The sequence below is a fragment of the Halichoeres trimaculatus genome, unplaced genomic scaffold (genome assembly GCF_033239565.1).
Source record: "Halichoeres trimaculatus isolate MK-OKI-2021-1 unplaced genomic scaffold, fHalTri1.1 fHalTri1_scaffold_17, whole genome shotgun sequence".
Taxonomy (NCBI): Eukaryota; Metazoa; Chordata; class Actinopteri; order Labriformes; family Labridae; genus Halichoeres; species Halichoeres trimaculatus.
The window spans coordinates 22882238-22905964 of NW_027437195.1; the positions used below are offsets into that span (position 1 = coordinate 22882238).

Genomic DNA, 23727 nt, shown 5'->3' on the forward strand with positions numbered 1-23727 from the left:
CCTCCTCTTCCTCTTCCTCACTGATGACTTGGAGGGATCCTTGCACTTTTTGTGCTTTGTGCGTGTTTGTGTGGTATTGGTGTACGTGGAGGGCTGAGATAATCGATCGTTTCAGAGAGGAGGGAGAGCCCAATGTTTGATTTCCACGTCTGCATCAGGGAGAGGGAGAGAAGGAGAAAGAGGTCTGTCCTCTGCACAGACAGACACGTAGTCGTTTCTGAGAGAGAGGGAGAGGGAGAGAGGGAGAGACTGGCTGGAAGGAATGCTAGGATATGCTGGAGTTGATTTTTTTTCCTCCTCCAAACCTCTTTTTTCCTGCATTCTGCACCCGCACACAAACTCCGTGGAAAGTTGCTCTAAAACAGCCCCTTCACTGTCCCTCCAGTTATCCAACGCTAAATAACCCCCTATAGAGCCAATTCAATGATTTCGCAACCCCCCTCTCCTTCTCTCTCTGTCAAATGTGACTGCCTCAGCATCTTCCCTTCCAAAGTTATTTTCCAGCTATAAAAAAGTGCTCATTTCCTGATTTTCAGCAGCTACAACACAAGCGGACATTTCCACAAAGCAACTCGCCGCAAAAACAACGGGAATTTATTGCAGACTCGAAGCAAAGAGAGAAGGTTTTCTCCTGTTGCGCACTCACTCCATCTGAAGTCCTCGGAGACAAAAACACATTCTTTCTCGAAAGCTGAGAAATCAAAGCCCCACGAAGAGGAGAGTAGCGAGCGCAGCGAGACACAGTTATACCATGAACCCCATTTTTGCGCTTTCTTGTTGTTTGAGAATAAAGAGGAAAATTAGCTCAAAAGTTTCGTTTCTTCTCCCCCCTTCCCCTCCTCCGCAGCACTGAAGCAGTTTTCCTTTTTCCTTTGCGCTGGCCAAGTGGCCCAGACTGCCGGCGTCAGCGCTCAACTCTCTCACACACACTCTCACACACACTCAAAAGACACGCACTTCTAAAAACTTTTCCAACATCGACTCCATCCGCCTCCACAGCCCGTTTCTTCACGGGCTTCTTCGTACCGTAACAGAAGTGTAAAAGAACTCACCTCGCTGCAATAAAATGATCTTCAAACAGACGGAGCTGCGCGTTTTTTTATTCCCAGGGTCGGATCCTGACTGTCTGCTGGCGCGGCGCGACGCGTACTGCGAGACTCCGCCATGTCAATCAAAACGCGACGCACATGTAGGTCAGAGCCCGCCTCTTTACCGTAATACACGCTGCGCACTCTGAAAATCCAAAACAGAGGGAGAAGCTGCTCCTACACTGCTGTGACAGAAACTGCCAACGCCACACTTCAAAACGGTGAATAAAATCTCAAAACTACTTCTACTACATCTTAAAGTGAGCCTTAGCTGTTAGCTTCGTCCTGTGTTTGTAGCTGTTAGCTTAAGATGACAAGCAGCTACTGTTAGCCGTCACAACAATGTCACAAGGCTCTTAAAATTGAAAATATCGACGGTTATACCATAATTTTATTGTCTTTGTCATGACCTCCTTGGAAAGAGTCAGAAAACAGTCATAAACATGCTATAAAAATCTGTTTTTACACCTCAAACACCACCCTTTCATAAAAAATATCACTATGTGGAGTAAAGGTTAGCTTACATTTAAAAGGCTATATGTGTTATAGAGTTGTATGACATTTTTAGTTGTTCCAAAAGGTTTTTTGTCCTTTTCAGCTGTAAAAAGGTGGCTTCACACTCCTGTAAACAAAGTCCCGCTCTGTGTGTTTACTTTATCTTCATATGACACAAAATCATCATACAGCGACAGAGAATGACCTGCCCTGACCTGTGTCACTATGCCTCCTGTGGTCTCTTATCAGCTCTGACAGCAACCACATAAAAACCCTGCTTGAAAAAAATAACTTCAAATAAAGCTAAAAAAAAAAAAAAAAAAAAGAAAAGGGATGCATTTTTCCTTTCTACTGAAATAAAAGACTTGAAACAGTCTATGTATAGCTAGTTATGACAGAGTCATGTGTGTCAAAGCCAAAACAAATGTCAACAGCAGGCCAAAGTCCCTCTGGTGGCTGCACTGACACTCAACATCCCTCAGCTAACAGGTCCAAGGGTTACAAGTCAAACACTGGGGTTTATGATTGAAACATCACAACCTAGATTATATAAAAATATATGTATGAAAGCAAATCAGAGAAATCTGAGCTGAATTTGGTGCATATATACGACAACGTATGAACACAAAACAAGGATTTTGTTTCAATATTTTGGTGTAAAAAATAAGAAATGGAACAAATAAGCAGCTGTACTCCTTTTGTAATAAGCTAAAATACACTTAAAAAAGGAAAAATATGCAGCTTCCTCTAACCATAAGTATTACAGCACACCCACATCTATAAACAGAATACTTTTATCTGTTGGCTGATTATTTGGGCCTGTTGTGGCTTGATTTAGAGACATTAATGCCAACAGGTACGTGTCAGGATCAGAGGATATGAGCTGCAGTGCCAAACACAAGGTATTTAATGCTTCCATTACACACCTACATACCAATCATTCAAAGTTCAGTCTCTTCCCAAGTAATTTCATCTGCATTTAAGACGTCAGGTCCATTTTCCCCCCAGAATTACAAATATGGATATGAGACATTTTTGTAAGCTGTACATCAAGCTTTTAAACAACCTCCCAATGATAGAATTTCAACATTCATGGTAAAAATTTTAGCTCTTTCAGATCATGCCTTCTGTTTTTAAAATGCACAACATTAAGCCCCTGAACACAAGCTGTCAACTTACTTTCTGTGCACGGCGCAGACACTTTTTTTTTCACCAGTATCGAACTTATTACAAGCAAGCAGACTCAGCCAAATACACTCATTGCCCCTGGGTTCTAGATTTCTCTGTTTAAACACACACCCTCTCTCCCGCAAACACACACACACACACACACACACACACACACACACACACACACACACACACACACACACACACATACACACACACACACACACACACACATTCCAGTAACTGCTCTAAGAAAACAGTCACTAGTCTAATTCTGATCCAATTATAAAAAAAAAAAATGGCTCTCGATCAGGACAGTTTGCCCGTGAGGAATCCAGTCAAATTTAGATCAATCAAATAAGAGATTAATGTGGCAAGAAAAGAAGCTGTGTTAACACACACACACAGGTTACACACACGCAGACTGTGGTGCCCCCTAACTGCAGATACACTGTACAATGTTAGACTTGTTTATCATATGGGATCATTGTTTGTTTCTCCTTTCATTACTCACTGTTACACTTGGATGTTTCAGAGAGCAGCTGAGGGAACTTTTAGGTGATGAATTATGCAAGGAATATTCTATGGTGAGTAAAAAAAGCTGTTTAAAGCGTGATTATGTTTTTGCAGTGTAGTCATAGTGCGTACAAATCTGTTTAAAGCATCAGTGAAGAGTTTTATCTGCTTATCAATCAGACTAATAAAGATGGTGTTTCCTCATGACCAAAAGACCCATCAGCAGCATGACAGATAGTGTCTCTATTGTGGGTATTGTTGCCTGCACCAGGAGCAGCAAGGCAGATGCTGGATGGGAGGATTTACAACATGTATTATGATCCAAACCAGCAAAGAAAAAAGAGGTTGCACTTTGTCCACAGGGGGCGCCAGAGTCAACTCAAACCTGACATAGCTTACACTGTGGCTTATGTCAAAGTGTCATAGTTTACACCATAGTTTACGTTATAGTTCGCACCTCAGTTAATGTTTTAGCTTGCATTGTAGCCTATGTGTATTGTTTATGCCATAGCTTACACTGTTGTTAATGCCATAGCTTACGACATTGCTTACACCATAACTTATGCCATTGCTTACACTGTATCTTACACCAGAGCTTACATTGTAAACACAACATCCACCTCCCCCCAAATGTTACTACACCTTGAAATGACATGAACGGATTGTACATTTCCGTAAATACTGTCCACCAATGATGCACCAACCAAACATTTCATTTCCTCCTTCATCTCCTCTCTTTTCTTCCTCGTAATCGCTGCTGTTTAATAAATGGCAACATGTTTCATTATTCACAAGCTTCATTAAGACCACACAGCTCTTGTGTGTTACGAAGGGTATTGTACAGCAAGTACGCAATACATACACGCAAACACATAGACACTGTATGTGGTGCTCATGACTGCTCTGGCTGCCATAGCACGGGATCAGCGCAGAAGTATACACCAAGCTTAAGACAGATGACAGGACAGGATGCCAGTTTAGCCTCAACTGTAAAAACTGAACTCTTGGGGTCATTGGCTGTTTACCAAACCGCCAACTCCACAAGCTGTGCTGACTAATTTGGCCGAAATTAAGTATGTAGTAAGCAGTATGTGAAAACTTGCAAAATCTGCAGTATGCCAAAAATCCCAGGATGCATCGGATGCAAACTGTTTCCCACAATGCAAGACACTAACGCTGTTTGTGTATGTGAGTGGCAGGTTTTGGTGTATTACTGCCATCTACTGGAATAAGTCAGCATTATAACTACAATACAACAACTCTAACGTTAGACTGTCAGTGTGATAGAAGCAAAGTGATGCAAAAGAAACACAAGTAAATCTTGTTACTGCTTGTTGGTTTTTCCATCAGCTGTAAAAATAAAAATCACTTCCAGATATATTTTCAGTAAACGATATATATTTGGTGTAATATTAAAAATCGAATGCGAAGATCCTGCAATGATACGATTAACAAAATAGCTAAAATGACAAGATCAACCCTAGGTTTGTGATGTCTATTTTTTTTTAGGTAAAATTGAATCCATCACCTGTAGCTCCATTTTCCAAAACTGAAAACCATATTAGCATACTACAAAACAGACCCAACAGAACAGTCATACTACATACTACATGCAAAAGCAGAAGGCAGTATGCAGTGCCTACTTCATACTACATTCACATGTAGTATGTAAAACAGCCATTGTCTGAAACCATGTCAGAACTATCTCCTTACAAATGTGAGTATGTGACACTGACTTTGCAAGTACAGTTAAAAATCTAATTCCAAGAAAGGGTAAGACTAAAATTAGGCCTGAGTTATTTGTAAGAAGCTGCAGTAGTTTCAACCATTGCAGGAACTGATTGGGAAATTTTTCTTGCTTCATTGGCAGAAAAATTAGCTCTGAAGTACAATGAAATGAGATTTCTATTTGAACTTTATGTGATAGTGTTGCTTACAGTTAAGTGTATATTTTGACTATCAACGACACAAATACACGAGCTTCAGCTGAGTTTTTGCAGAGTTAAAGGAACAAAGCTTGTATTGAGATGGATTTTTGCTCTTAATACCAAAGTTCTGGTGGGAATCACCCACATAGAAGTCAAAAAAAGCTCTCTAAATGGTTGGGTTGTAACATATAAGTCTAACATCAGAAAATTTATAATGAAATAACTTTAGAACAACAGTAAGAGAAAAAAGTGTTTGAAGCTCCAGTTGCTGTTTCAGTTGCTGATCTGGAGCTTTAAATTTCATCACATGATCCTCCTCAGGGGATGATCCAGCAAATATGGATGATCACATATTCTATGTGAACGCTGCATTTGTTGTTCAGTCGAAACTAAAGAGAAACAGATGAGTTTGGGAAGGGCTTTGAAAATTTTAAACCAGTGACAAGTGAATTGTTGTGCAACAGCGGCCGTAAGTCAATCCGGGGATGCTGTTCCCAAGGTTTTAGACAACCCGATCCGTGCAGGATTACGAAGAGGAGAAGATTCAAGTAGGCCTGTTAGAGGGAGGAAAGAGGGAATACTTTGGGCGCTTTTATTGGAGCTCTTTATAGACAGCCAGTCACATTAGATCAGATCCTCGGAGAGAAGTGACTGCATGGAGCAGATCCTGTGCAGCTATTTCCCCTCAACGTCAGCGCCAGGCCTCCACCAGCACCAGATGTTTACCACCAACCCAGCTGCTTTCTCTCCCTCGTCTCTCCTTCCCTCTGCCTTCAGATCGAGCCCTCCCTGTAATCATGCTCGCTCAGTTCAGCAGAGGTCTTTGAAGTGCGTGGAATGCGTCCAGCCATATGATAGTGTAAACTGTATATTCTTATAGCACAAAGAAAGCAAAGAAGGGAAAGCAGGAAAAGGGACTGTTGGATCGCTGCCATATCTTCTGTGTGGTTTCTCTAGATGTTAATTATCCCTCAGCTCCATGCTTACATGCATACGTGTGTGTTTGTGTGTGTATGCATGTATTTATGTGTGTATGTTGAGTCTACAAGAGTGCGTGTGTGCATATGTTTGCAGAAATGCTCATCTGAGACAACGGGTGAGGGATGATAACTGGTGTCTGGCAGCACGGAGGCCTCAGATGGAGCATGATGGTGTGTGCATATGTTAGTGTGTGTATGTATGTGTGTGTGAGGCACTTCCTCCCAGAGATGTGAGGCTGGAATTTGGCTCATCATAAGTTCAAAGGAGTCAACTCAAAGCCCTTTGCACACCAACAAGAGCAGGCATGCCTCTCGTTTTCTGCCTCTCGCTGTCTCCCTCTCTCCCCTCTCAGTCTTTGTCTCTTTGTCTACCTCTCTCTACCCGACATCCCATCACTCTCTTTTTCCATAGAGATCTGCAGAGGCAGCTGGTTGGAACATCAAACACTCACCTCACCTATGTCTGTGGTGTGTGCATGCATGCCCAGAATTGTGCATCTCAGCGGAATAGACGGGAGTGTGTAAAGGTGTCTGGAAAAAGAGAGCAGAGCTGGTTAACTTGAGGATATGATCAGTTTTTATGAATCAGTCACTGAAATACAACATAAAAATCACATCCAATGACCTTAGACTTTCTCTATGTAAACTAACATGTCATATTATCACATTACATTAACATTATTTAATGAAATATAAGTTAAAGATGCTATGAGGAGGATCTGTTTTAATTGGACTGCCTCGCAACCTTCAGGCCCGGAGTCTCTGCACACTGTTGTAAATTACTTTTAGCAAGGTGTGTGTTTCTTTTGGAAGTAAATGAGGTAAGGTGTTTATCAGTATAGTTACGTAGTGCTACGGTTTGAAACGTGACATCAAGCTGGCTATATGTCAGCGACATCGTCAGCCCAGTGCTTCGATGTATCTATAGGCTAAGTAACAAGAAGTAAACATTATCCGTTTGTCAGTAGTTTAGTAGCCGTTTATATTCAGTGCAGCTAAAGACATGTCCATAATGTGTAACGTTAGTAAATCCTGGTTAGCTATGTCCTGCCAGTCATCTACCGAGCAGAGCTATCGTAACCTCACTCTTCATTTTATTGATAGACTCTCAAGTTTGAACAGACCACTGCAGAATAATACAGCCCAAGCTAAAGCTAATTAGCCTTAAGCTCGGGCTGTATCACACTCCCATTTATTTGTCTTCTGCTCTTCTGTCCTTTTTCTGTCTGACTGTTCGGCTCCTGTGTCAACCATCACTACATAATTAATCACAGAAATCTCTTCGCACAACTACACTTTGTCAGTCAGCATGGTGTTGTCATAGAGACCTAGAGGTGCCATTAATCAGTCTGGTCCTGGTCGATCCGAACTAGAAGCTAAGAAGTAGCAAATTAAAATAACCTGTAACCAGCAATAGTGGTGCTGATAATCTCATTTTAAAGTGTGGATTACATTTAGGCATATATCTAGAACAGGGATCCTTTTTCAAGATCACTTTTAAACTCCTCACACCCCCCCATAAAGAGAAAAAATTAGTAGAAATTTAAAATATAAGAAAATGAATAAGCCTAAGCAAGCGAGATCTTTGAGAGAGTAAAATACTTTCTTAAGGAGAGAAATCTTAATAACATGGAGGAACCAAGCCACAAGACGGATTAGCACTTGGGCCTACCGCTCGAGGGTGATCCTCAAGACGTGCAACCAAAACCACTAGGCTATCTGCACCCTGAGATTGTGTAGAGACTTGCTAAAATGATGAAGTCATTACATAAGTCCCCCATTTATTGTGACACATTGGAAGAGCCAGGCCTCAAACACCAAGGTCTGCACATAGCTCCACCCATGACAGGCTTCAAGAGAGCTGGCCAATCAGAGGGAAGGGGGTTTGGAATGGAAAGTTTCAGACAGCTTCTGGAATAAGAGTTTTCTTCAACACCGATTTGAGGAAATAGGGATGTATTTTTGAGATGTAAATCTATAAAGGTGTAAAGCTACTATGGATATAGACTCAAGTGAAAATCAGCATTAGTGTGAGCTACAGCCACCTGCTCTGTTGGATTTAACTAAATCATGGACACAACATAGTATCTCTGAGTCTGAATTTTAGTCTGAGAACGAAGAGTCTGGACTGAATGTGTGGACTGACCAATGGACCTACTGACTGTAAATCCTTCCACCAGGGTTTATGTCTCAAAAGGCTACAAATGTTACCTTTAAAGGCTGGTACTGATATTTTTGGTACATATATCTGGTCTCTCTTAAACCCTTGGAGCACCTGATTTAAGGCCGTCTGTTCCTGAGCACTCTCCGTCTCTCTTTGATGTCATGAATTGGTTCCATTCGCCTTCAAGCTTGTTTTAGTACTTTTCCATGCAGCTTTACCCAACGCTCATGTTTCTGGTATCAGTGGTATGTCTGGAACAAGCATGACGCTTTGGTGCTTGTACACATCCCTCCGTCTCCTTTCTCTCTTTAACAAGATGGATTGGTTCCAGTTGTTTCCTCACAAGTTTTCCAGGGGTTTTCTGCTCAGCTTTTCCAAGGGCTCCAAGTTCCGGAGAGATCTGTGTTCGTTCAAACTCTGCAAATCAGATCATGTTTTCAAACTTACAGAACGCCTTCCAGTCACGACATTACATCACATCGCTATGGCCTGGTTACACCTCCGTGGGGTGGTGGTGGGAGGTGGTAATCATGGCACTGGCATGCCCATGACTCAGGGAGGCTGGGTGGTGATCTGGTTTGGTAATTGTTTGGTGCCTGACATTTGTGGAAAACCAGCTGAGTGCCATTTGAAACAATGACCAGCCAACTCTGACCTTTGATGGGAGGCAAATTGTTCTTGCACAGATCACAGCGTGAAGATGTGCCAACTATTACACCATTCCCAGGACAATCCTCGTATTGATACAGTGAACTTCCAGTTGAAAGTTCTGCCTACATTCATTTGTGCTCGCCATGGATTACATTCTTTAGAGGCAAGTCAATAATTCCCCAGAGAACAAAGTGTGTTATCTGTGGTAGATAGAGTCATTGGAATGAATACATAAAATAACTAAGATAAACATCAAAGTTGTCAAGGTTCATCCTCAGGGCACCATTAAAGGTAAATTTAAATTTAGACAAGTGTAAAACTGTCAAAAAGTTTCATCGGAAAGATGAAAATCAAAATTTGTTGATGTCCCTAAAAGACACTTAAGGAATTCAACTGTTGTAAGGGTCTATTATCTGGGAACCATGAATCTCAAGGGGAAAAATGAAATGACATTCGTAACAACCCATTCCTCTGTAGTTTAGTCAATCTTAATTTTAAGGACTGTTTCCTTTTCTTTATCTTCTGCTCAGAGAAATGAAACCATTTGGCCCAGGTTGTCAAGGGATCTTCACAAGATCTTCACGAGACTTGCTCTTTTGATAAAGTCACTATATTAGGAACTCCCTCAAACTTCAAACTGCCACATAGTCATGTGTTGAGGAGAATTCCCCGCATCAGCTGTCCAATACAACCCATTCACAAAAATAGCATGAGATCTTCACATGATTTTCTCAAGATCCTGCTGAAAGGATGATGTCCAAACTGGTTTATGATGCATTGGCCTCAAACACCAAGGTCTGGGCATAGCTCAACCTTCGATAGGACTCATGAGGGCTGGCCAATCAGAAGGAAGGGGGTTTGTGGAGCAGGAATCTTATAGATACAGCAGCCAAAGCAAAGTACTTCTGACAGAGGCTGAAATGAGGGTTTCCTAAATGATATGCAATTCATATCAAGCTACTGCCTGGATACCAGAGAGAAGGCTTTAAAGGTCCCATATTCTGCTCCTTTTCTGCAGTTTAATATGGATCATTGATGTCTTCATGAAATAGTAGTAACATGTTTTGGTCCAAAAAGCTAATAAATCAAGCACAGCAGCATTGTTTCCAGGCTCTCATAGCCCCTCTGTTCAGAACGCTCTGATTTAGTGGGAGTGACCTTCATATGTAAATGAGTCACCGCTGATACTGCCCCGCTCTTCAGTGTCACTGAGACCAGCGCCACGAGCACCGAGTGCACAGTGTTTAGAAAACAGCGAAGCTCGTTTACCTTAACATTACAGGCTAAAACAACTGGCTAACCGCAGCTAAAGTTAGCATCCTGAAGCTAACACAGAGACAGGAGGACACTGAGGAAAAGCTCTTACATTTGCTCCACAGCACACAGCATTTAAAATACTCACATTTCCAGGGTCCGAGGTTTGTTGGCTGATGGTTGGTAATGTGTCTGGATTCAGGACCAGTCTATTTGCTAGCCCTCTGTTGTACTGTCTAAAGTTGGAAAAGTCGTGAAGTGACTAGCACACACATGCACAGTTTTACTGAGTGTAGCTGGCACATTTCCTTGAATAATGAGCTCTAGCTCTAGCCTCTTAGTCTTGTCTTCTTCCGAGATGGGAAGCTTGTGCATGGAACCATGTGGCTGTTTACAGCCAAAAACAGAGCAGTGATGGCCCTTCAACTTCAGCAGTGGGGAGGGGGGTGGGTTCAGGGGTATCTGCTCCGGTGGACCAATCAGGTCAGACTTGCTCCTGATTGGTCAAAAAAGGGAATCACTGACGTTGGCAAATCCCAAAAATCCAAACAGCTCGTTTTAGGTCAGTATTTTACATTCACAAGCACTACTAAATACAGGTTTTGTCATTAAATATCACATTTTGTGGGCTGGTAGGAAAGCCAAAGAGCCACAAATTTCACTAAAAGACTTAATAAAGTGACTTTTGCATAATATCGGACCTTTAAAAAGCATGACATGCCCTCTTTAATGATTACATCTTAAATGCTAATAGACTCGGTTAACATTTAGAAACTGTGAGTCTCTCGATAGAACCAGAGTGAGAACTTGTGGAAAGTTACACCACTGAGTTGAACAGGGACTATAATGTCACCAAGACTAGGTGAAAAACAACAAGCGAGTGACTCATTCAACTCGTAATCATGGAATGCAGTTCTAGGGGAATCTCCTATCTGTGTCCAGCTGGGGGAACAATCAAAAAAGCGTCACACTCACCAGGCAATTCCCATTTGGCTCATGTTTGTCATGACAACACTGACGCCACCAGACAGTGGCAGTGATTCAGTACAGAGCTGTTTACGTCATGTTTCAAAGTCACAGTCCAAGCCTTGTGGGTCTGAGAACCCTTAATGAAGTGAGCTGGCATCGGATCACTTCCTGCACTTCAGAGGAAAACAAACCATGAGTTACCTTGAAGTGTCCCAGAGTCCATTCAAAACAGGAAATTATTCACTAAATGCCCATTAGAGAAGATTTTATACCACAGTTCAACACCTTTAACCAAAATGTCAAAGAAGTTTGTCTCCAGGTAAAAAGTTCAAACGCCCAGACAGGACACGCAGCAGTTTGAAGGACTGTAAAGTTCACTTGACTGCGCACCAGTGCAGACAAACACGTTCAGTTCACAGCGTGTGTGCACAAGGAGGGAATGATGACGAACGTGAGTGTGTGTGACTAAGATGTTTGTGTGTGTGAGGGGTTCGGAGGACGATGCTCGTGAGTAACTGAGGAATCCACTAGGTTTAGTAATAGTCTTTATTTCTTTATTTGAACCTTTAAACTTCAGACAAAAGCAACAAATAACATGGGACAAAGCAGAGAAATAAAGAACGTAGAGAGAAAGGTGAAGGAAAAGAAAAAAGAAAAGAGGGGAAGACAGAAAGAAAGAAATGAAAGAAAGAAAAAAAAGGATTACTGAAATAAAACCATGCCAATACAACCTCCAGGATTTGAACACATCCCACTTGAGTCTCCTCTGCACAGAGGAAGTACATCAGAGTAAAAGTCTTTACCTCTCACAATAAAGACAAAACTTCAAAGTAAAAGTATCCCCTCTTCATCTCTCAGTAGAGACTCGACTTCAAAGTAAAAGTCTTGCATGGCTTCTCTCCTCGTCTGATGCTGCGTTTATGAGCATCGGGACATTTTAACGCAGAGCCAGAAAGTTATCAACCAGAGACATCTTGTTTCAGTCGACAGTTCCTCTGGTGGAGCAGCTCTCCATGAGCCAGTGTGTGAGTGTGTGTGAGTGTGTGTGTGTGTGTGACCACAGCAGTGAAACATCAGTCCCGAGGTCTCCAGCTGAGATTAATCCCATATTTTTGTGATTGTCAGATCAGTCCTCCAGAGGATTCCTCTTCGTCTTCTGCTGCTGATGGAGTCCACTGTGCATATAACACACAAACAAACACGAACATAATTTACCTTCCCCGCCCCGAGCCACACAGTGGCACCGCATTACAGAGCATGAAAATACATCAGAAACCAGAGCCGTTATATCTATAATGGCTTATTATTACTGTTATTATTATAATATAATATAGTTTAAAACACAGTCAGGCACATTTACAATGGCTGTAGAGCAAAGAGCACTGAGGGTCCTTAAACCTCACAGCGCCCCCTAGCTTTTCCCTTTCAAAGAAACAGATGAGTGGTGTGTGTGTGTGTGTGTGTGTGTGTGTGTGCGTGCGTGTGTGTGTGTACAGTAAGTGCCAGTAAAAGAGGTATACACCAGTGGATTTGGAGGACACAAGCTGTCCCATACCTAATTAAGGAGTTATACAAGAGTGCGCACACACACACACACACACACACCGACCCCGAGAACACACGTCCATGGCAACAGCTACGGCGTATAAACAGCCTGAAACTGAGAGCTACACATCACACACTCCTAGAACACACCCCTCTATCAGTGATTTATAAGCAAACACACGCTCCTGGTTATTACAGTACGGGCAGTGTACACACTCCCACCTGTCCCTCTGAGTGCAGCACAGTAAATCATGGCGTTAAAGGGACAGTTCACCCAAAAAGAAAGACTTCATCTCAATCGGTGCATCTACTTGTAGATTATTTTGCAGATTAATTAGAGAAAAACCAAAATTTAAGATAGAAAAGCTAACTTTAGAATTTAAAATGCAACATGTCTCTCTGTGTAACTGGTGATTCATCACCTCTGTAAAGAGTGGCTGCAGTTGATATTTTTCAGTAGTGAAAATAAGTAAAAAGGCGTGAGCTAGTAAAACAATTTCTGGACAAAAAATTTGGCTTCCAAAGTCTGTATTCTAAGAGACTCAAAAAGTCAGGTTTCTTACTTTAGAAAATTGTGAGAAAAAAAGTTAAAATCACAAGATTTATCCCAAAATTTTGGATTTAATCTCAGAACTGTAAGAAAAAAAAATCAGAATTCTGACAGAGGTCTGAGTGTTAAAGTTACGTTAAACTTTGATGTTATTGCACAATTTGAAAACTCTAAATTTTTCTCTGATTTTTGACACAATTCTCAGAAGTCTTAAAAAAATAAAAATGAAACGTGCTTTCTCTAAAAATTCTGACTTAAATCTAAGAATTTTAGAATTTTAGAATTTGAGATTAAGGTGAAAATGCTGTATTTCTTAGAGAGTTTCAACTTAATTTTCAGAATTCTGAAACATAGACCAAAATCTGGCTTCTTTTATTCTTGGAATTTGAAATTATAGTTTAGTTTCTAAACCTGAAGTCAGATTTAAAAAAAAAAGTCTGAAATTTTTCCTGGCCTCCAGCCTTATCCATATACTTGGGCAGACCTGAGAGTAAATGTGTCTTTTTTTATTTGGGTGTCTGACTCTTTTCTCTGTGCTGTGTTTGGTTTTGGTGTTAAAGGGAGAATGGGCTCCAAAGTGTTTCAGAATCAAACAGTCTATTTCTATTCAGAAAGTACTAGTCATTTTGGCAAAACTGACGAAAAATCCCAAAGCAACAACCAATTCTGTACATATACAACAAAGATATGAATAAAAAATAGTGAGTGGCTGTGCTGCTGCGTGTTACACATACGTCTACGTGTCTATTGCCTTGTTACAAATGTTACAGATGGAAATGTGTGACCAACTCTACCAGAGAGTTTCATGTGTGTGAACTTACTGGAAATAACTGTAGGAAATGGCTGGTATGTTAAATCACACGTTTTTTTTATACAAATAATTAAAAATAGAGTCCATGAGTGGAGCACTAATAACGCTGCGCTAAGAATAGAGCAGCTCAGGCTGTGAAGTCAACCCCTTCTTGGACCTGCTGTGCAGCACCATGCACGTGCAGTAGCAGAGGGTGGCCACAGAGAGGTGCTGTTACAGTCACTCAAACTGTGACATGAATCCTCCCTGAGGAGCTGGGGGGGTTTTAATGACTTCCTTTACAAGAAACACAGTGACGAGCTGCTCAGGCAGCCGGTTTGTGGCGGCAGTGTCTGTCTGTGGATCACAAGTGAGCAGCTGATTTTGGCAGTGCCTAAAACAATAGATTTTCTTAATATCCCTTTTTATGTACAACTTTTAAGTCCATTTGTGTGACTGACAGCTTGTCTGTCTGCTTATAGTACAGTGAAAACAACAATGATTGTCTTCCAGCAGGATTGTCTGAAAAGAATTTACAATAAAAACATTTTTACAGTGACATTTCACCTCGATTCATGTTATCAAACACATCTCACTGCTGCTATACGGCAGGAGGCAGTGACAGTGTTTTCTGTTTGGATACAGATTTGTTATTGCACCAGACTTTGCACAGTTCTGGTTTAAAGTCACACGCACACAAAAAAAACCTGTGGAGTCCATTCGAGGAGGCGCCGAGTCTTTGAAATACAGATGCAAAAATCTTCACATCCATGTTTTCTTTGATGCATCCATCCAAAGAGACGGTCTGCCCCTTTAATCCTGTTTGCTACAGACAGAAAGAAAGAGCCTCAGAGTTTCATGCTGTCAGGTCTGAGATAACCAGTTTGTCCATTTTATTCCCAATGTCTCCTGTGACTTGGAGTTCCTCTGATTCATAGTCGTCATCAAAAGACCTGGAGGATGACACACATAAAGGAAGTGGGTCACTTTCCTGCGACATCTTAACTCTTTAGATTCCTGGACATTCATACCAACCACGCGTGACCAAAAAACATCAGCGATACATAAAGGTGAAATGTGTTATAACTGTATGCAGATGATCATGTGCTGTACCCTTCGTGTAGCTGTTCGTTTGCTGTCTCCTCTGCCACGAGTATCTCATACTCTTCCGAGGCGTATTTATCCCAATCACACGGCTCTGGACCTTCACTATCAATGTCCTGCAGCAACACAAAAAGCAGATCGTCAGTGTCATGAAAGTTCTGACAAAGAAAGATGACTGGAAGAGAATTCAAAAGATCTATATTAAAAAAAATCAAAATCAAAACTTAAATCTGATTGGTCCAAACAATAAAACAGGTATCCCATTTTGAGTTACTTGTTTGCACAGCCTCCCGTTGCTTTATACATTACCTTTTTTATTGATAGGCTGGTACTGAGGTGTTTCTAGGTAGAAGACAGTACTGACATGACATGCTACCTCCAAAATTAGCCCAGAAACTTCTTACAAAGACATCAGGTCAGTCAGTTTCAAATAGTTTGAATAGTTATTGCTGGCAAAAATGTATGTTAGGCAGGTAGTATACCTCTCCTCTTCTTCTTTTAAGTCACTTTTAAAACCTCACTTTTATAGAACTGCTTTTATGTGATGTTGTCTTTTAAGTCTTTTTAGTCTTTCTTTTATTTTGCTTCCTTCTCTGTGTTTTAGTCTCCTTTACTTTTATCTGTGTTTTAGTCTTTTTTATCCTCTTACTTGTAGGAATTGCTCCAATAATTTTAGTTTCTTCATACTTTACTGACTTCTTGTTATCTTAACAGACTGATGTCTCTAATTACCTTTATTTAGATTGTTTATCTTTGCTTCATCTTTTGTCATTCTTTTAATCTTGTATTGTCTTACTGTTCTGTCTCTTTTATTATCTATATTTTGTTTTATTGCTGTCTCCTACTTTTATTCATTTATTAATGTATTTTATTTATTAATATTATTTATCTATTTATGTATTTTGGCTTACTTTGGGCCTCACAGTCTCATTTTATGTAGCAGTGTTCCTGTATTGTCTGGGTTCCTATGATTTATGGAGGGGGCCCTTTGATTCATGGGGCTGGAGTCACTGGACATGGACCCGTTCTTGTTGATAACACCATCAGGCTACAGTTGCACTTGTGTTTTGCTGTACCCTGGTGTGTTGTGTCTCCAGCCCTGTGAGGTCGGGCCTCCTCTGAGTCTATGGTTAGCGACTGGGCCTGGTCCGTTGTGCCCACTTCTGCGGTTTAGGTTCTTTTTGTGTTATGTTCTCTCTATATTTCATTTTGCCATTTGCGTTTGTCTTAAATGTTCTTTGATTTAATTTAACCTTCTTTGTTTTTGTTTTTTTTTTGTTTTTGTTTTTTTTCCTTGATGTTAAACTCTTGTGTTCCTGCCATCAAAGCACTTTGTAAACGAATGTTTTTAAAAGTGCTATACAAATGAAGTTTATTATTATTATTATTATTATTCATGTGCAAACATATTAACATACAGTTTATTGAGATGCTGTTGAATTCTTGATTTCAATTGGTCAAAACTCCTTAACCACAGCCATTCAGGCCCCAAACACGCCGGCCAGCCTTATAGTTCCCAAGCATGTGTCAACCCAAAAGTCTAGTTTGTTTAGCCAGTGTGACCGCAAGTGTGCCGTGCACAGGCAGCACTTTTCTACTTTGGCACGCTTTGGAAAGATGTGTTTTGGCAAGGTACACTTGGCAAGCACAACTAAGATACGCAGCAGGGACAAGGCGTATATTCCATAATCACACATCATTTTTTGTATGCAGTGACTTTAATTTGGCTGTTCTGGAAGCCTCTCTACCAAAGCCTAAGAGAAGGTCACACCCCCTCCCTCTTAAAGGAGCATATTAGAAGCTAAGGCAGGAAGAGCATCAGCAAAGATCCCCAGGAGTACAGAACAGAGCTAGCATCAGTGACAACTCTTATGACAGTGATAAAATTAGATGCAGTATAAAAGAGTTGAAGTGGAGGTGGATTGTAAAGAGATTTGTTGGCTAGTGTCAAGATTAGCTTATGTTCTGTTAGCCGAGCTTAAAAAAAGCTCTTCACTGCACCAAATTCAAAGTTCCTGCTTCATAATGCAGCTTAAAGGATGACAATAATCACCTTTTGCACAGCAAATGGATCTCTCTGTTCATGGTCCAGGTATTTCTCCAGGTTAAAGAAGGTGTCGAAGAAGATGTGGGCCATCCGGCAGCGCTTCAAGTCACTGAGTGTTATCTTACCTGTAAATAACACAACATGGACACAAACACGGATGAAGCAAAAGATCAGGACAGGTGGACAAGAAGACAAGTCGTCAGGGATCAAAAAATAAACTTTCACTCACCTTGGCTCTCAGGTTTGACCAGGTCAAGCATCTGGCAGAGCAGGTCCTGGAAGGGCAGCGGTTCGATGCCCATCCTCTCCATCCTCTCACACTGCTCCTCATAAAAATACTCCAACTCAAACATGGACAGGATGCCATCACCATCTGTGTCCATGCAGCGGAACCAGTACTCTATACTGGAGAGAGGAAACAACACTTGATTAGTCACGTAGACAGAGGAATGATGCTCTGACAGCTGCTCCGTGCTGAGTGACTGACTGTTACCTTGTGGGGTTTTTCTTGTCCTCCTCAGAAATGATGAACCAGACGAACTCGGCGTAGCTCATCCTACCTTCTCTCTGCACGGCGTTGCCCCTGGAAACATAACCAAGAGCTTGTCAAATCCAAAGTCACAATCAAGGTGAGGAAATAAGCTCCTTTGTGTTGCTGTGTGCTCCTACTCACCGAGTGACGGCTCCTGAAAACAACCTTTCGATGATCCTGTTTGAGGACGCTGTCGGAGAACGAATAAATGAGTTTAGTTGAAAGACGCAGAGACAAGCTGGTGTGTATACAGTCCCTTGCGTGAGAGCTGAGCCAGCTAATTGAATTTGGTACTGTAGTTCATCATACATCAGACAGCGTTAAAGTGTTAAGCTGAGGACAAACTGTTGTTTTTGCACCAGCTGGGGGCCAAAAAGAATGAAAATCAGTAAAGTAGAACCCAAAGACCATCTGTGTCTGATTCTTTCCTGGCATCAAATTGATATTAAAACAAAGAGGCAAAACACATCATGAATGACAGCAGTATCACATCTCTCTCTTAACCATGATGTTTTTAATTTCTGAATGCTGTAATATTTTGCCCTAAGCCTAGAAATCTTGAGTTAAAATTCTGAGGAGTAACCTCCACTGGTCTGAAACGAATCTGAAGGAAATAAACCCTCTGCTCCTGGAGTCGTCCTTACCGTGGTCGTTGTACCTCCCCAGGTCTTTGGGGTCGATGTACAGGTCGTGGTCAGTGTCCAGCTCCCAGAACTTGCAGTAGATGACGTAGAAGTGTTCGTAGGAGAAGTAGTCAGTAATCTGATTGATGTCGTCTTCCTCCTCCAGCAGGGCCAGAGTCTGTAGGAAGTTACTCCTGCGCAGCTCCATCATGGTGATACGGCCCGTCCAGGAGCGGTTCACCACGTAGAATATCCTCTGGATGACCTGAGACAGAAGAGCAGCCAAATGACACTGATGAGCAAACTTTTAATTCATGCTGGCTTTATATATAAAGTCAACACTGCCCTTTTTCTTACAATTCTGAAAAAACTCTGAAAACTGTGACTTCAGTCTCTGCAATCAGATGAAATTCAGTAAGACTGTTGGGAAATTTCAGAGAAAACTCCAAAATTTGGGACAAAATTCTGAATTTAATTGCATTGCTGTGATTATTTTTTTTGTCAATTTTTTTTAGATTTAGGTTAAAGCCACACACCCCCCAAATAAATAAATAAATAAATAAAAAATTAAGTAATTAATTATAATTTATAAATAAATTAATAAATAATTCTAATCTGAATATTACAAGTCTGAACATTTTTTTTCTTTTTTTTTTCATTTCACACCGCCAAAATTCTGATAAAACTCAAATTTGTTTTTTTTCCCCTCAGAAATCTTCCTTAAATCTCAAGATTTTGAAAATTTTCTCAGACGATGGTTAAAATTGTGATGTTTCTTAAACTGTTTGAGATTTAATAGTCCTTTTTTTAAATGTTTAATACCAAAGTTATGACTTTTTCCCCCCAGAAATTGTGATTTAAATCTCAGATTGATTGATTGATTTTTTCTCAAATTTTAGTTGAAGGTAATATTTTTTTTTGTCAAAAGAATTCAGAAGAAAAAGAAGTCGAAATAATTTTTTCCCAGACTTCTAACATAAAAAATAGAATAGCATTTTTTCCGACCTTCCTCTAAATAAATTTTAAAAAGTAATAAATAATTAAATTGACGAAAAACAGTAGTCACTAATGCTCCAGGAAAGAGTCCCACAACATAAAGAAATTTTTGAACCACTTGCTCATTCCCGAATCTTAAGGCCAACAGCTAAACTCTCAGACAGTGACTGAACCAGATGGCCATAACAAGATAATTAGCTTTTATAAAAGTGTGAATCATACGAAGGAAACTCCATTGGGATCCAACGATACAAATACTTTCATAATACCTCCTCTCAAAAACTAACGTGTCACCATACCATGATGGACATCTGAACCTGTGGTGCTTTTAGAAAAGTTTATATATTCTATTCTACTCTATTCCATTCTATTCTCATTGGTATTTTTGTCCTCATTCATAAAATGAGTGACAGACTTCCACAGGAAACTGGGGAGTTCAGGCTGCTTGTCCCTGAAACATAACACTAGAGCAGATTAGCACCCATTTCCTGGTACAGAGACCTCCCTGTGCTTCTAGTGTCTGGTACAGTAAGAGGTCAGCTGGTCTACACTGAAGGAAGTGTCTCAATATGGGCATGTAGAGGGTCAGAGAGGCCTCTGCTGCGGCAGCGGGGGGGCATCTGTGTTTCCGTGACGTCAGTGCAGAGCAACCAGTGAACTCTTCTCAGCATCTCTGAACTTCTACTCAGCAAATCTTTCATTTCTGAGGCACGTGTCGCAGCTGTCCTGATATACATCCTCACTGACACACACACACACACCAAACACACACACAGTCTGCTCCTAATGTTTCTGGATGTATACAGGAGCTTTTCTGCTGACAAGTAGGAGGAGTTAATCTCAGCAGTTTATTTATATTTCATGCTGAAACGTGTGTGACGGTTCAGACTATGTCATGTTTTACACAGAAGCCTATTTTCTCTCCTTTAAGACGGATTTGTCAACAGATTTACTTAAAGTATCTTGTTGAAAACAACATATCAAGGAGCTGGAGTCTGGAGTCATTGAGAATCCGCTTGAGGCTGGCTGCAGAAAGACCAGAAGTCACGAACACACCCAGTCATAAAAACAGACGTATACGGCATTAAAAACATATCTACAGCCTGGGTCAGAAACAGCTCGAGTCTAAAACATTGATTTCACTAGTGGTACACTGTACGGAGAGTGATTTTTTTTTCCAACTCGGCACTGTTTAAAAGTTATTAGGACCGTTTGATTGTCCAATCGGAGACACAGCTCAGGTCACATGGTTGTCTGGCGCCCTGTAACTGTTTGAAGAATAACTCACAGCCAGTGTCATAGCAAAGTAGCTGCGTCCGCGGATTGGCTTCATTTCACAGTTTCAGGAACTGAAACAGGTATCATCTATGGTAAAATCCTGTTTTTATGTGTATTAACTAATGATTAAAAAAGAAAACTTTCAGAAAAAAGAAACATTTCTATGAGGTTTATTTATTTATTAAAGTTTGACCACAGCCTGTCTAGAGTGACTGGGGAGACAGAGTTTTCACCTATACAGCAGCTGGTCACCAGGGGGAGCAGTTTCTGTGGTGACCCCACTTCGAGACAAGCCATTTTTTTTTTTTTACAGTTTACGATGTATCGTAGTGTACTGTACCATATAATACTGTATCATATCATATGATATCATACCGTAGAGTCATGTATGGTTTGGTCCTGTGCTGTATTGAACTGTATAGCATTTTTATTGGATTATATCATATAATATCGTATCCTACAATATCTAATATCGTATCGTATACCATAGAATGATCCATGTAGTGCAGTATTGCACATATTTTTTAGTACACTGTGTAGTATGGTATAGTACCTCCATGTGTCTTATTGGATATATTACAGTTCATTAAACTTAAATACTATAAAACATAGATCATAGTCTCTACAATATTTTTTTATCATGTTGTTCCTTATAACTCCTCTGCATGGTTAAAGTTTGTTTGCTGAAAACATTTGTCGTATTTTTATCACTGACTTTCATCCAGTGTGGCTGCTTGGACGATATCAGAAGCATGTAACCCTGTTACATGCTTTTGGAGCTTGTACTCAGGAGTGGGACCTTTAATCCTGAGTGATACCCAGAAGGCCTTTTCACTTGAGTTGCACACATGCTTCCCACATCTTTTTTTATGATTGGGGAATGACAGCCAACTCTCTGTGGTTTTATTACAGCATCAGACTACAATGGTTATCATTCACTCTATAAAACATAATTTGGAAAGAAAAAAAGCTGTAATAACTCATCATGCTGTTTACCGTTGTTATGTATCGGGAATGAAACTCTGGAGCATCCTTCAGAAACGTGAGGCCAGGATGAGTATCCACGATGTCCTGATCAGACAAACAGGAGACATCAAACATCCCAAAATGTTAGTCTTTGATGAGGGAGGCAGAGAGGAAGTGAAATGTTTGATGCTGATAAACGTACCTGCAATAGAGGAATAAAGTCCTCCTGCTCAAGGTAATTACAGCTCGGCTTGGCCAGCAGGTAAATAAACCTTGATGCATCATCATGGCAACTGTGCAACAACCTGCAGGGGAGGGAAGAGTTTCAGGAGGCCATTAATATAAAAAATCTGTTCTCTCATCATGTTTTTGTGATTTTTGAAAACAGTGGGGGGCCTCACTTCCTCCATGTTGCAACGAAGGAGTGAACAGACACAAAGCCCGTCCTCTCACCGCCCGCTGAGTAGAACATGGGGGCCTTCCAGTAAAGTGGACACCCGCATGCCTGAAAGGAAACACAAGAAACACTATTATTACCTTACCCTGAAATTTAGCCATGTGCTGCACCACAGTGTTTGTTTCCAGGAAGTGATGATGCTCAACAACACACCCCTGTGTGTGTTCACAGACCTGGAGGGAACTTTCAGATCTAATTCAGCAGGAAGTCAGTTTATTCTCACCTTTGCAATCTTGCCCATTTCATAAATGTCCGCCTTCTCCTCCTCGAACTCAGTGAACGCCGCCTCAACGGCAGTGATGGCAGCGTCGTGGTTGGCACCCAGGCCCATGGAAGGGAGCCCACAGGGGTAGTAGAACCTGGGAATGTTGATGGCCGGGGGAGGAGGGGTGACGATCACTGGAGCCGGGGGAGGGCTGGGGGAGCGTGGAACTGGGGGGGCAGGTGTGGCTGTGGGCAGTGCGGGGGCTGGTGGAGGTGTGCCGGGTTTCTTCTCTGGTTTGGACTGAACCTGAAGGAGAGAAAACAGAGAATTAGAGGACAAATTAAGACACACATTACATTTACTGATGTTGATCGTGAGTTTAAAAATAAGATCGTCATTAATTTCACTCTTCTTCGTGTGGTTTAAAATTTGCAAGAGAATCCTATAGATACAATCCAGCTTCAGATTTTTATCAACAACTGACAACACACTGAGTCCTGCATGACTATGACCTGACCAAAACCATCCACCTCGCACCAACGTTGTGTTATTTAAAGGAAAATGACTGAAGACATCAAGTTATTTCCACAGAGCTGCAGACAGGACACAACCTGACTTATAAAGGTTAAAAGACCTTAAGGGGAATGCTGGGTACTTTCAGTGAGTCATAAACATACCAAGAATGAGGACCACAATAAAACCACAATGAGAAACTTGTTTTACAATCAGTCATTAAGTCAGTGAGACCATTTACCAAGAATTCTGCCTTCAGATGGATAACAATTGTTTGGTAAGAAAAGCTTCAGCTGCCACATGCTTAGGATGCTCTCAGGTTTAGTCAGCCTAATCTCTGAAAACTTAGCTGATAAATACATCAGTTCAGTTGTATTTATGAAGGTTTGATGGATACATAAAGCAGTTTTTGTTGCATCCTCTTGTACAAAGTGTCTGACAGATTAATTCAGCTTTACAGCTCTGTGCAAAGAAACAACCTGAATGACTGTTTGACACCACAAATCAAAAAAGCCTGTCTGGGTAGTTTGGAGGATTACTTAGAGGAGAAAATTTAACTTCTTGCGTAATGTCTGCGAAAATATCCAGAGGCTGTTTGAGACACAAGTGAAGCCAGAGCTGTAAGAGCTCCCCCTGCTGGCTGACAGCAAAGGTTATATAGCATCTTCTCCACTGTAACAGGTGAGTGGAAAAGAGGACTATGGCCTATTTAATGACAACTTTAGGAAGTAAGACCAGAGTCAAGGACTTTTCTTTGACTTCCAGGATTTCTGAAGTCCAAAAATAAATTACTTCTACAATTCTAATGTAAGTCAAAATTTCAAAAATTTAGAAACTGAAAAATTTGAGGAAAAAAAAACAGTCCTAAAAACGAGCAGAGAAAAAAAATCATATTTTCTTCTTAAA

The 23727-nt window shown here is 40.9% G+C and overlaps 2 protein-coding genes across 2 annotated transcripts in view; both read right to left on the bottom strand.

The window, feature by feature from the left end:
* Nucleotides 1-1132, bottom strand: part of fndc3ba (fibronectin type III domain containing 3Ba) — a 122915-nt gene extending 121783 nt beyond the window's left edge. Inside the window, exon 1 of the mRNA XM_074692057.1 lies at nt 1053-1132. The gene's annotated coding sequence lies outside the window, so the exon portion shown is untranslated. The remainder of the gene's footprint in view (nt 1-1052) is intronic.
* A 12449-nt stretch (nt 1133-13581) lies between these two features.
* Nucleotides 13582-23727, bottom strand: part of ppp2r3a (protein phosphatase 2, regulatory subunit B'', alpha) — a 31122-nt gene continuing 20976 nt past the window's right edge. The window contains exons 2-12 of the mRNA XM_074691971.1: nt 22327-22614; nt 22048-22151; nt 21849-21951; nt 21677-21751; nt 18428-18671; nt 17925-17973; nt 17745-17834; nt 17481-17656; nt 17258-17376; nt 15214-15320; nt 13582-15053 (exon numbers count right to left, since the gene is read on the bottom strand). Coding sequence (XP_074548072.1) covers nt 14957-15053; nt 15214-15320; nt 17258-17376; nt 17481-17656; nt 17745-17834; nt 17925-17973; nt 18428-18671; nt 21677-21751; nt 21849-21951; nt 22048-22151; nt 22327-22614 — 1452 coding nt within the window. The 3' untranslated portion in view covers nt 13582-14956. The remainder of the gene's footprint in view (nt 15054-15213; nt 15321-17257; nt 17377-17480; nt 17657-17744; nt 17835-17924; nt 17974-18427; nt 18672-21676; nt 21752-21848; nt 21952-22047; nt 22152-22326; nt 22615-23727) is intronic.